This window comes from Platalea leucorodia, assembly GCF_965183815.1.
Source record: "Platalea leucorodia genome assembly, chromosome: 5".
Classification (NCBI taxonomy): Eukaryota; Metazoa; Chordata; class Aves; order Pelecaniformes; family Threskiornithidae; genus Platalea; species Platalea leucorodia.
This window is the reverse complement of record NC_138827.1, coordinates 45,336,892-45,350,227: the sequence shown is the minus strand read 5'-3', so window position 1 is coordinate 45,350,227 and position 13,336 is coordinate 45,336,892. Positions and strand designations below refer to the sequence as shown.

Below are 13,336 nucleotides of genomic sequence, written 5' to 3'. Positions count from 1 at the left end.
GATTTTTCAGTACGTGAGGTTTTTTCCAGGTGTCAGGCTTGATTTGTCTTTTCTGTGCTGGGATCTGTGTATTTTTTTTAAACCTGAAGCTGACACAGGAAATTAATATCAAAATAAATAAAATATTGCTGGGCTGTGCTTAACTGTAAGCTCGTTAAGTTTGGTTAGACAGAAGTGGTAAGAATTGTGTTAATCGTTGTTGAATTGGTCTATATCTTACTAGTCAAAGTAAGCTGACTTTGATTAAGGCGAACATACCAATAATATCCGTGTTAAACACGCAGATATTATAGAGGTGAAAGAGGTACTACAGTGTTACCACAGACTCAAAAGTGCTCCTAGGACTGTGCACTAGGAAAAGCACTGAGTTGCTTTTCAATACACAGGTTGGAAAAAATGGTATAATTTTTGGTTTAAACATATTTATTTGCCTCTGGGAACACATTAACTTCCAATTAATAAATGTAAACAAAGATTGGCAAGAACAACAGTAAGTGCGTGAGTGTATTGCCTTGAACATGTCCAGGGCATTTGGCATTTCAGGCCATTTCTCCAGCAATCGGGTAGGAGCTCCTGCAGGGCGGGTGGGCAATTCTGCTGCAGGAGTCAGTGGTTACTTTGGCATTTTGAGACTATGGTGATTTACAGCTTATAAATGCACTGTTTGTTGCTGAACACCTTAGAACTGAAAGCCTGTGCATTTCCATGAGACTAAAGCACGAGGATGCAGATGTGTACTTACATGAATTGTATCCTGCCAAATGCATGTCCCACTGTCTGCTGTGGCTGCAAGGTTAAAGGAAAGCACTATTTCTTGGCCTGGACATAACTTTCAGGAAAATTAACCTTAAAGAAATCCAAATTGCTTTTACAATTTTCAGAGTACTAACTCATATAACTTTTACCATAAAATGAAAAACAGAACGGAAATTTCATTCCAAATGGCAATTCACAGTCCTGTCTGTAAAAAAGTACCTACAGGTGGGGAAACACCCCTGCTTTGAAGAATACAGTGAGACCTAGCTAGAACCAACCTTAATCCAATGAGTGTTGATTTAGGAGCAGGTGAAGCTAGCATTAAAAATCCTTCAAGATCCTAAGGAATAAAGGCAAATTCCACAGTCTAATTCAATAAAGAATTGAGGGACTCGGCAGAGCATCGCCCTGTCCATGAGGACATGTATGCCACTGGTGGGGTGAGCTTGGCCAGGGCAGGAAAAGTGCAAACCTCAGTTTGCAGGAGGCTGAGCTCCCTCATGTTCCCGAGCCTGTCTGCAGACCATCCCAGCAGACACTGTGCAGCGCCAGAGGCGCACTTGCTTCCTTCATCTGGCATGTGGCGTCAGGGGACCAAAAAGCACCTTTGCCCTTGTGCAGGGAACAGGAGGTTTTTGGCACCGCGTTAGGGGCAGCTCCAGACAGAGAATAATGGGGATCTAGAGCCCCTTAATTCATGCTCCTCATGTTAAATCTATGACTATGTTGTCTATGGAAACATCTCATCCGCATCTGACCAAACAGTCGAGTCCGAGCTGAACAGTGAGCACAAATCTGGAGTTTACCTGACTTATTTCTGCTGCTCCTTACTGAGCAACTGAAATGTTAAAAATGTGCTGAGGCATTATCTTATCTGAGAGCCTCCAGTCCTTTCTGATGACAGCTTCTTGTCAAGAAATCAGAGGTAGCCAAGACATAAAACTCTAAGAGCCTCATATTTGAAATGAAGGTGTAAGAGTATTTCCTCTATTCCACGCTTCTCTACCCTATCTATTTAACTGATAAACCACGTTGCCAGAGGGACTTTCAGGCAGGCTTTTCTTTAGCTTTCATATTCGTATGTTTAAAAGTGTAAGCAATGAGGATGAAGAACAGTGGTATACACATCGAAGTCTTTGGGAAAAGAGTCCAAAGGCTGACACGCGTCTGGGTGCACCTCCAGTGGTTCCTGCATGCCAGCACTGACACTTGCAGAGTGCCAGTGCAGTTGCAGATGTCCCCATTTGAGCTTCTGTCACTCTCATTTGCCAAACTACTTCCACAACTAAGCACAGACATATGTCACAGTAAAAAACGAAATTTGCAACTTCCACTCAGATCAATAGGCAATGTCAGAACCAATATGCTTTGAAATACTGCAGCAGAAAATTACTTACCTTAGTTGTGTTTGCTGTCCGTAAAAGCAAGACTGAGAGCACAGGAGAACAAAGTGTTTCTTTTTTCCACGACCTACCAGGAGGCCTGGCAGCCTGGGCCAGCCAGGGCAGCAGGGGGGACGGGACAGGAGCCCTGTCTCAGGGCCACCAGCTCTGCTGTCACTCAGTGAGGAGCACCAGTGCACAGTGCATTGCATTTGAGCAAGTTCATGGGCTGTTGCAGTCAGGTGTGGTAATGATCCAGTGACTGATACACGCACATATATAATCGGACCAAACTCATTGGTGCTTTTCAGCTAAGCCAGCAAATTTTTTGTCAGTGCTAATTTCATAGGGAATTGAAACAGCACCTGAGAGACAACAGCTTCAATGTACTGTCAATGGTCTCATGAGCTGTCTGCAGTTACGTTTGCATAGTAAATAATTGTAACTGCCCAAAGTATAGTCTAGCTCTTCTAAATAATAATAGTAAAATCCGAATGTTTGGCTAAAAGGAATTGCATATTTGTTTCTACTGTAGTGCTTTCAGCACTGAGCAATTAAATGAATTCTTTATATTATTTCAACACAATTATATAAGAAAATAGTTCTTTCAGTGATTTCCACTTCCTATATCTTACACAGGCAGAGGTGATGATCTTTTTCATGTTCTTTCTAAACTAGAATCAGCTTCCACTAATGCAACTTAGTTCAGTGAAAAAAAACCAAACCTGTTAGTGCAAATGTTGGCACATAAAACTAGTAAAATAATGTCTTTAAAAGTCTCAAAAAAGAGCAAAAATAGGTTTTTGAAATCAATATGTCTGAAAGATGATTGGTTGATTGTCTCACGCTGAGCTTTGTCTCAAAATAGTGCAAAAGACTTAAAACTCTGAATTATTTGTCAATTACGTTGACAGAAAGTCATAGTAGAGTAGCGTACCTCTTAAATCAGCATATCACTAAAACTCCTTTGCTTAACTATATTTCTTTCTTTTAAAGAGGATATATTTTAATAATTTTTGCTCCTATGGGACTTTGGATCTAAACAAAAGGATAAAGCCAAACAAAATTCACCAAGTAATAAAAAAGTGGTATGATGTTCTACCCTTACCGCTGTAATGATATAACTGGCTGGTCTAATATTTTTAACCAAGTTCAAAAAAGTTTGAAATATAATAATGAAATGCAAATACAGTCCTGATCCCAAAGACCAGAAGAATGCCTTTAAGCTAGTATTTATAACAAGAGCTATTCGACTGAGCTCTCTTGTAAATTTTATCATACCTGAGGCAGTTTTCCTCAGTCGATTAGCTGGAAAGCTGAATATATCCTGAGGCAAACCAGACATCTAGTACAGGCTAAATTCAACTACTGGAGCTTAAATTTGGCTTAATATATCCCCACTTGGATCTGCCTGTTTAATTCTCTTTCATATGATAACGTTGGTTTATTCATAGTCTGGACTTGCCACCTGAACAAACTGTACCTCATATCTTATTCTAATGGAATAAGAAAACTTTGCAAAAACCACAAAAGTTCCTGACTGAAAATCAAATGCAAATTTGGGATTAAAAACTGTTTTGTAAAGTGACTACAAGATTAATACAGAGAGATTTTTCCCCTAAGGAGTACTGCTTTTTATGATCATGCATTTTTTATACTCTGCAGAGACAGATGGGCTTTATAAAAGGATACAGCCTGCTACTCAACAGGGTTTCAGTGGCAGCTGCACTTCTGTGTATTAACCTCAGTAGAAATCTATATTCGGTATTTTTCCAGAAAATATTTATATTCCTTCTTTTAGGACTATATCACCCCTTGGTGTAGTTCCAGTGGTGGAAGTAGAAATAACTCTGAGATTAATCTGGTCCATTATTCCCATTTTAAACAGTACTTGAGTAGTAGGAGCGGGACAGAAAGGGAAAGGATAGATAATGCACAAGGAGTGCAATAAATCCAATCATTCAGAAAAGTTGCAAATGTCTAAGCAAAACCAGAGCAACTCTTTCTAAAATTTTCATTCCTTTTTTTCTAAACATTCAGCTTCTTCTCAGCTAAATAATAGATTGTTTCTTATTCCTCTCTACATTATACCATACTGTCTATTATTGCAAGTTGCATATAACACCCTTTCTGCCTCAGTTCATAACTTCAAGGATTTTGTATGATGTCCCTATCACCATTCCCAGGAACTTCATAAATATTTATGACATCTTAAACTATTCACACCCTACAAATTGTAGACATTGACAGCCTGTTCCCTTAAAACACCAACAATCCTGTATTGTTCATGTGCTACTGAAGATTAAAATGATGTTTCAGAAATTAACTGGGAAAACCACTTGGTTCAATAAATTTACTATTTATTCTATTTTTTTTAACTCTTATCAGAAGCCTAGTTTCTCCTTCTATCAAATGTGATACTTTTCTCTGGTAACTGTGATATAAACTAGTGCTATGGCTGTAGACTTGTCTGCATTTAAGCATATTTTTTTTTTTTTTAAGCCTGTTGATAGCATGATAATTAACATACTAGTTTTCTTACCTATGCTTATTCCAACTCAATATTCGGAAGACAAGCATTTCTAGCCCAGACATATAATATGAACCTGGGATTAGTTGAGGAGTTAGGAAAAAATGAGTTTTGACTCAAGTTCTTTCTCAGCTTACCTGTGAGACATTTGCTAAATCACTTTTGCCCCAGTTTATCAACATGTGCCGGCATACAAATATGACCATGGCTCCACAGGATAGTGGTTACACAATTTTTTCCTGGAAAAGAGAGACTTAGATTGAGACATTTTTTCTAGGATTGATCTGTCGTTTACCTTAAGTGGTCATTAGGTCAAATATACAAACAAACCTGGAAGCAGGAACCAGAAACCCACGTCAGCCTGGGCAGGTTCCCTCACCACCAGCCTACAAGGGCAGGCTATAAATTTGGGCTTAAATCACCTAGGGTTATTTTTTTCAGTGCAGCAGCAGAGCTTCAACTCACAGACTGAAGCACACCTTCACTGAGAACAGCCTGCAGCTAGCAATAGCTAAAACCACCCACTGGCATGGTGGGAGACTCCAGCTGTTTGGGGAATTTCCTTGAAGACACAACAGAGCAAGTCCTGTTCAAATTCCTGTTCCTCTGTCATGTCTTCAAAGAAAGCAGCAGCTACTCTCTTATGTGGAACCTAATCCTATCAGTGAACACTAAGCACAGATTAAAATACCTACAGAATAAGCCTTCAGGCAATAGATGGCTACCCTCAGTCCCAGATGAGGAAGAGACAATCAACACGTTGCATTGCTCACCCAAAGCAGGAGCACGTCTGGGACATCAGCAGGGGCATAACTCCAGGCATGGAGGAAGCTTTAGAAAGTGAAAGAAAGTAAGGTGGTACTGGAGTTTAGGGATGGCTAAGATGATGCACCAGCAGTGGAATCGCTGCCTGGGCCTCGGTGCCTGTGGTCTGTCCCGGCATCTTCTGGGCTGGGCCATAGTTTCATCAACCAGCTATCCCAACTGGCTGTCCACACCCCTGGCTGTGTGGCTGTACCTGGCCACGCTTTTTCCACATGAGTCTCAGTGAGAAACACTGGACTTTACTTAAGGGTGTAACTGGCTGTGGACTTTGGGCCAGGACTTGTGAGCAGCTCTTCCTCCAAAGAGGCCTGTCAGGATCTTGTTTTATTGTGTTTCAATGACTACCATATCATATATGCCTCATTTGCAAGTAATAAGGATGTTGGTTCCTGGGGTGCCAGGAGGAGAAGTGGGTGGAGATTGTGTTTGTTTGTTTAACTTTCAAGTCAGTAAACTCAGCCTGAGCTGTTGAAAGTCAAGCTGTTTTATTTTCCTGAGTGATGACTCAGTAATTACACCAGTCAAAGATTCGAGAGATCAAATTAGGCTTTGCCCTTTGTTTTTACTGGGACTGCAAGAAAAGAAACAACTGAAATTTAGTAAAATAATTTCACAGTTACACAAGGAGAGGAAGCCAGCTTATTTCCCCATATCTCCCTTTCCATTGCAGAGCTAACAGTAGCAAAAGCAATTATAAAATTTTTCACAAAAGTCAATAAGCACGGTTCTTAATAGACGTGAGGAGATTGTATTCTCAGTAAGAATCTGTCATTTTACAATCTTTTTGGAATAGAAAAACACGCTTCAATATTTTAAATAACACTATAAAGAAGCCTACCACTATAAAACTACACCAAAATAAGTTTTAGTTGAGTCTGAGCTGTTCTGAAACTAACCAAAGGTCCATCAAGATTGAATACTGAGGGGATGAAATAGGATTCAGACTAAGAATTACAGCTTGTTCTCTCACAAGCATCTTATTCTCTCTTTAAAAATATATAGCATTTTGCCCAGTACTTAGGTGTGAATGAAATACATTGTTATAGAAGAATTTAATCAAGATGTTCAAAACAATGTGCCCATTATCTAATGTCATGTTCAACTGAAAATGAAAATTACTTTATGACCCTAATAAACACTCAGAGATTGATTGGTGCACTGTTACAGATAGCTTAACCACTGCCAAAAAAGAATCCTGCTAAAGACAGGAAAAGTTTTTTATGCATTCAGTTTGGACTTGGGAGTCAAGAAAATAAAAGTGGTTTCTTTTGTTATAATGTAAAGGTTTTTCAAGGTTTAGAAAGTGCTAAATGTAACGTCTTACCACTGATTAACAAACACATCTATCAAAAATTGTTTCCCATGACTTCTAACTAAATAATATTCAGCATAACCCTTCTGTAATAAAACTGAATGGAATTTTGCATTAAGGAGCTTATCTTTACCATAAATCTTCCTTCTTTATAGCATTTTGTCTGTCAAGAAGGCTTAGCTATAGAATGGCATACATCTGCCTTCATGACAGATGTGCTATATGGAACCACTGTTGTTTCCATTAGTTTCAATGAAGGAGAATTGTGGGTAATTTTCAGAGATTGGCACTTTATCAACCATTACTACTCTTGCCCTCAACAAATTTTTTATCACATGTCAAAATCTACCTGTGTTTTAAGTCCCGTAACCCAGAGATTGCAAGGCTATCAGAAAGTGGACAAAGAAACTAGAAAAAAGCTGTGTTTAAATAGAGGAAGGTTTGGTAACACCACCTCCATCCTGGGTAGTCCCCCTTCTTTGAACTATTCTGGGAGAAAAGCCTTCATCAGAATTAACATATTCCATTTTCAATCTTGAATGGGAATTGACCTCACACCACAGCCCCTGATGGGAACCCTGACTTTGGGCTGAGAAGGCACATTACATCTTTCCCTGATAAACAGTGTGTTTCTAAGCAGAGGCAATGCTGCTCAGTAGGCCATGCAGTCTGGCTGGAAAGAATAGACAAACCTCTTGGAGAATGAGCCTGAAGGCCTTCCTGGCCAAAAATGCCATCACTAGAGTTTGGAAGACATCATATTTTACCTACACATTTAACAGTCTTTCCAAAGAGCTACTAAGCTTTGGGACTGGTTGGGTTTTAATAAAGTCCTTAAATGATGGGGCTCATCAGCCCATTCAGGGTGAGGAAGCTCAGCCCTGGGCTGCTATCAAGTCCTATTGCTTGGAGTATTTGTAAGACTGTTTCCAGCCTTATGAAGGTGAGAAATTTCTCCCCATGGAGAAGCCTAAACACAACATTATTTCATCCTTGCAATACCAGGCCTTGCAATGGTGCAAGATGCAGAGAGGCAGCTCAGCTGTGTGTGCACGCACCTCTTCGTCACTTCATGTAGAAAGAGTACCTGATAAAAGATGTGAGCAGTAAAATTTACCCAGCTTTCTTTTGGAAATATTTACGCTGCTCCTAAAGAGTTACTATTTTTCAAATTTAAATCTCTCATTCTGTTTCATTTTTCTTTTCAAAATTCCCAGACCGAGGGAAGCTCTCTACAGATTAGTAGATCACCAAATCTTCAGTATTTCATGTTTGGAATATGAGAGGGAGAAAATCTCTCTGAAACCTAAATATTTTCCCCCTCTAAAGACCAGACCCATTTTTGGGGAAAATATGCAAAAGTGTTCTCCTCAGGCTGAATGTTGTATGCAGTTTCAGCTTAATGCACAGCTTTACAGCAGATGTAGAAAATAATCAAAATGGGGGGATTTCTGGGAATACTGGCAGATCTTTACTGTGACTGCAGAGCAGATCCTGACACACTATAATACTGTTTTTGTCTTAATCGTCAAAAGTAAGCTATAGAGAACAAAAATTCTTTGTTTGACAGAAAAGCAATTGCTATTTCTTGTAAAACATATAATATATTCCAGAAGACCTAAGGGTTTACTTTCCAATAAGGATAGAAAAAGATGTGCGCCCCACTGTGAGCTCACAGTAAGGCTGTTTCATGTAAAAAGTTGGTAATTAGTCCCTGAGTGAATAAAGTAGAAGAGATAAGAGACTGATACTTACTGTAGCAACACAAAACACTTTTTCTAGCTGCTAGGATTTAAAGGGTGTGTGGGTGGGAGGGGGGGACTTATTCCTACTCATTTAATTTACAAGCGTCTAAACCTTGGAAAATGATTTCGTGCATTAAGCTTAAACATGTGTACTTTAAATTGTTACTAACTGATGTAAAGATTGATAAGAGACATTCCAATTCTAAAAAGCAGACAGGAACGAAGAATTATATGAAAACCTAAAAGACTGTTGTGCTGTACACATCAGTAGCAGATTTCATGCTCATTGTACACCACTGCCTTCAACAGACTTGCACCAGAATTGCTTGATGTTTCACCAACTTAACTCATTAGCATTCAAAGGATCTTTGTCAAAAAGGAAATACTTGGAAAACTAAATCACTTACCTTTAGCCAGAGTTATATAATAAATACCAAGAACAAAAAACAAGCCCAAAGCACAGGAAAACCATCTACTTACAAACCAAAGTTATTATTTAATAACATTTGTATCACTATCAGCTAAATACTAAGTACCAGAAGTGAAAACTGTATAGCATTTCTTGTTCTACCTGCAGTACTTGGAGCTACTGGAAATAACTTAATATTCACACGTTTTCCTGTTATTCATCTTTATCAGAGCTAGAGTTTGTGATTCTCTCTCAAAAATAACTACGTAATTTATATTGCAACTATGTGTTTGGCAAACCTCTTTTTTAACAATATAGAAAATATCATACGGGAGCTTGAGACACGACAATGGAGCTTTACAGGGTGTGCTCAGCACATATCCTTCGACTTCTCTCTCTCTCTCTCTCTCTCTCTGTTCAATATGTCTCATTTGCTTTAGTGCAACATTTATTGTTAACATACATGATATGAGAGCACTTGCCAAAAGTCATATCCAAAAATCTTGGTTACTTCATGAAGACTCACTCCAAAATACATAGCTGGTCATCAGGTTGCCTCTACATCCCCACTATTATGATTGTAGTCCTGGAGAGATCTACACACAGATGAACTGTGTAGTGATGTCCTAAACTGTAATCATTTGGACTGTGAGTATATGATTCTGTACAGAAACAGCCAGGAAAATTCTACATATTTTCACTGGTTAGCTAATAACATCTTGTTTATAAGCACTGAGCCTCACAACAAACATCAAGAATTTGTGTAGAGGAAATACATTGAAAGTATTTCCTCAGGCTGGAAGCCCCAGAACTACTTTTTGTTTACTGTTAGTGTTAATTGGACTTGTTTTTACATCTGACTTCAATGCTTATGTTGCCACATATGAGTATTTAAAGAACTGTCCACTGAGACGAGAAAAAAACCAACACAGACCTTCTTCCCCTGTAGTTCTGCAACTTCCATGCAGTTCAGCCAGGCCACATAGCTGACAAGTGTATAGAAACACCGATACAACGCACAGGTACACCTACTGCCAGAAGCCACCGATCCTGTATATGGGAGCAATAAAGATAAAATATTATGCCTCCTTTTGACTTAGAGTATGATATCAATCTCTATAAAATATACATTGAATTCACCACTTTTTGCAAGATAATACAGAAAATTTGCACTTTTCAGATTTTGTTTCTGCTTGATCTTTGTAAAAATTGACTTTGTGATGTTGCCAATAAATATATATTCCATGCAATAACATTTAGACAGAGAGCAAAAATGGGAATGAACCTGGTTTTCTAAGAAGTCAGCACAATTTAATCTCACAGTATGATTCAAAACAGACAGAGAGCAACAGAAAGATGCCCTTTAAATTTAAAGGGGGATGAATCAGCTAGCAGTTTCTAAAACTTCCCGATGTTTAAAGTTATTATTAACAGGGGAAAAAAGTTGGAAATACTGATTCCGAAATCATATATTTTATCTTGCTGTTTAACACAGTTTAACCTCCAGCACAGTCCCTGTTTTCTGTGGGAATTTCTTACGTTCTAACAATTCATTCATGATTGCATTTTGCATCTGAAAGCAACCTGTTTAAAATAATTGTGATAGTTGATACTGTTCCTTTCTTAACTTTATAAAAATATGCTTATGACACCCAATTTTTAAACCAGGTTACACTTGCTACAAAATACCTTGCGAGTTTTAGGTAGGTACATAAAATAATAAACAGCTATATTTTGTGTGACAAAATGTCCAGTGTGATAGATGAAAACATGATTATCCAAAGATCTCCAGAGACACTGGCAAAAAGGCTTTGGATAAATCAGTTTGAATAGCTAAGGGACCAGGCATAGCAGCTTTGAAGTTTCCAGTTCTCCTCGCTTTGGATAATGCAAAGTTCAGACGATTTTTGTTGGACAGCCGTCATAATTTCAGTATTGCTAGCAAGTTCCTTAAGCCAGCTAGCAAAATTCAGACGGGGGTTGTGTCCCCAGTTCCCAAACAAACAGCACAAATCTGGGAGCCACTTGCTTCATTTCCACAGTGAAACTGGGACAGGAAAGAGGCAGGGAGCAATGATCACAGCAGGAAACACTCACCCCAGCTCATGCAAGAGTGAACCTGAAGTGCAGCTGGCAGCCAGCACGCTCCAGAGAGGCTCCTGCTCAAAGCCTGTAACTCAGGCCCTGGAGGCTGTGCGTGCTACCCTGGGCTGCCATTGGCATCCTTGGCATCCTTCCTGTCCCCTTGTCCTGAAGAAAATGTTTGCCCCCTCCAACCATTTCCCTCGTGTTCCAGCACACTGTTATGTGCAGGAACCAATATTTGCTCTATGTAAAGCACTTTTAGGAAAAGGTGCAGTGAGACCCAATTTACACAGCCTCCCAGGCTGCTGTTGCATTGGGGGACCAATGTGTGTTCCTGTTTTGCAAAGGAAAACACTCATTTCCCCTCCAATCAAAGGCTGGCATTTACAATGAACCAAATTCTGCCAAATTCCACATCTCCTGTGTTCCAAGAACATCCATAGAAGAGCAGATTTGTCTTTAGTCAAAGTGAATTAGCAGCATAGTTATGGTCAGTATCACCGTGCTTTAGCATTGCAAGAAACTGTGTTACAGTACTCTACTGATGGTATAAATGATCAAACATCAACCGAAACAAGTTCTCCCACCAAGAGCACTTTGATCACTTCACTCTTTCTGCATTATAGGAGCACTCTAATTTGCAAGCTTTAGAATAACTTCTGTCTCCAGACACATCAAAAGACAATGCCATCAGAATATTTTTACACAGGGAAGCAAATAATGAGGAGTTTATATACTGGCATTTATCTCTGACCAGCATTTCCAGAGCCTGAACTTGCTGTATAGGAACAGCAGATAATCAAACAGAGGCAGAGTGAACAAACTGTACCTGCCATACTGATGTAAATGCCCCTGTTGTACAATATCAAAAAAAAAAAAAAAAAAAAATCTGTGTTGGATTTCAGAAACCATATTCAGGTTAAAGGGCACCATTCTTATCTGGTATTCTACCCAAAGGACAATGATTTCATTTTATAAAGATCATTAGTCAGTGAAATATATATTTTAGAGAGTTTCTAGTAGGGAAGATTATTTTGGCAGTCACTGGAGTGTACCAGATGGTTCATTAACATAGGCTAGACAAGTCAAAGGCTTTCAGAATCATTTAGAAAATGTCAAACAGAAACAAGAACCCTGTCACTTTTTATTAGAATTAACTACATCATACCCTGGACACAGATTTCACCTTGGGTCAGAAAAATTAATACAGAATTATATGAATTGTGTAACATACTAGGTTAAAGATAGGGCTTCCTCTTGGGACTCATTTGCTAGCAATATATTATGGTCTTCTACTTTAGGAATCCTCAACCTTTCTTTTTGTAAGCTATGAAAAGAGCTGACCTTGCTCAGACTCCATTGGTGTCTAATTGATTTGAGGTATATGCAGAATTTCAACAAGACACTCCGCTAAAGCTCTTTTGTGATCATTTTCCCAGGAAAGTTCGCAAAAGGGTTCACTGAATATTCAGCAGCTTGTAAAGTATGCTTTTGTCAGGAGGAAAAAAAAATACATCCATTTAGTGAAACACTGCCTTCGTAAACAGGAATTAAAATGCAACTGAATTGTTGTTACTTTTTTTTTTATCATCATTCAGATGTCAAAAATCTTGAGAACTTCCAGCTTGTGGAAGGTGTTCAGGAACAAGTGAATGCTGCTCTGCTGGACTACACAATGTGTAATTACCCACAGCAAACAGACAAATTTGGGCAGCTTCTCCTGCGACTACCAGAAATCCGGGCCATCAGTATGCAGGCCGAAGAATACCTCTACTACAAACACCTGAACGGGGATGTGCCGTGTAATAACCTTCTCATTGAAATGCTGCATGCAAAGAGAGCATAAATTATACCCATTAGAGCTTCTGCTTTCAAGGAAAAAAAATATATTCTGAACTGCTCCAAGCAACACTAATTAAAACGTGGTTTTAAGACTTTGCAAAATGGTATAATAATCAAATACTAATAGTAAATAAGTGATGTATCAGGGTATTTGTATTGCAAACTGTGAATCATATGCTACACATCCCCAAAGGAATCTATATAGGACTTTATACTGGAGTGAAGTGAACTTACCAAGTGGATACTATCACCAATGTCAACATGAAAAAGGACAGAATGATTCTTGTATATTTAACTCTGCTGATTGCCAATATGAAGAAACTTAGGAGAAAAAAAACTGATCCGTATTATCAAGCTAAGATAGTGGGGAATTTGAGTGCACTGAATTCCTTCGCTGTATAGCAGGACTTCTAAAACAGTTATAATAGATGCAAAACTGCATCTATAGCA

At 38.8% G+C, this 13,336-nt stretch overlaps 1 protein-coding gene across 2 annotated transcripts in view; it reads left to right on the top strand.

Annotated features, from left to right (window-relative positions):
* Positions 1–12,890, top strand: part of NR5A2 (nuclear receptor subfamily 5 group A member 2) — a gene marked incomplete at both ends in the record, with an annotated part of 95,238 nt that extends 82,348 nt beyond the window's left edge. For both annotated transcript variants that reach the window (XM_082314550.1, XM_082314549.1), the window contains one exon: positions 12,643–12,890. In XM_082314550.1, the coding sequence (XP_082170676.1) occupies positions 12,643–12,890 (248 nt within the window). The remainder of the gene's footprint in view (positions 1–12,642) is intronic.
* Between the last annotated feature and the right edge of the window lie 446 nt (positions 12,891–13,336).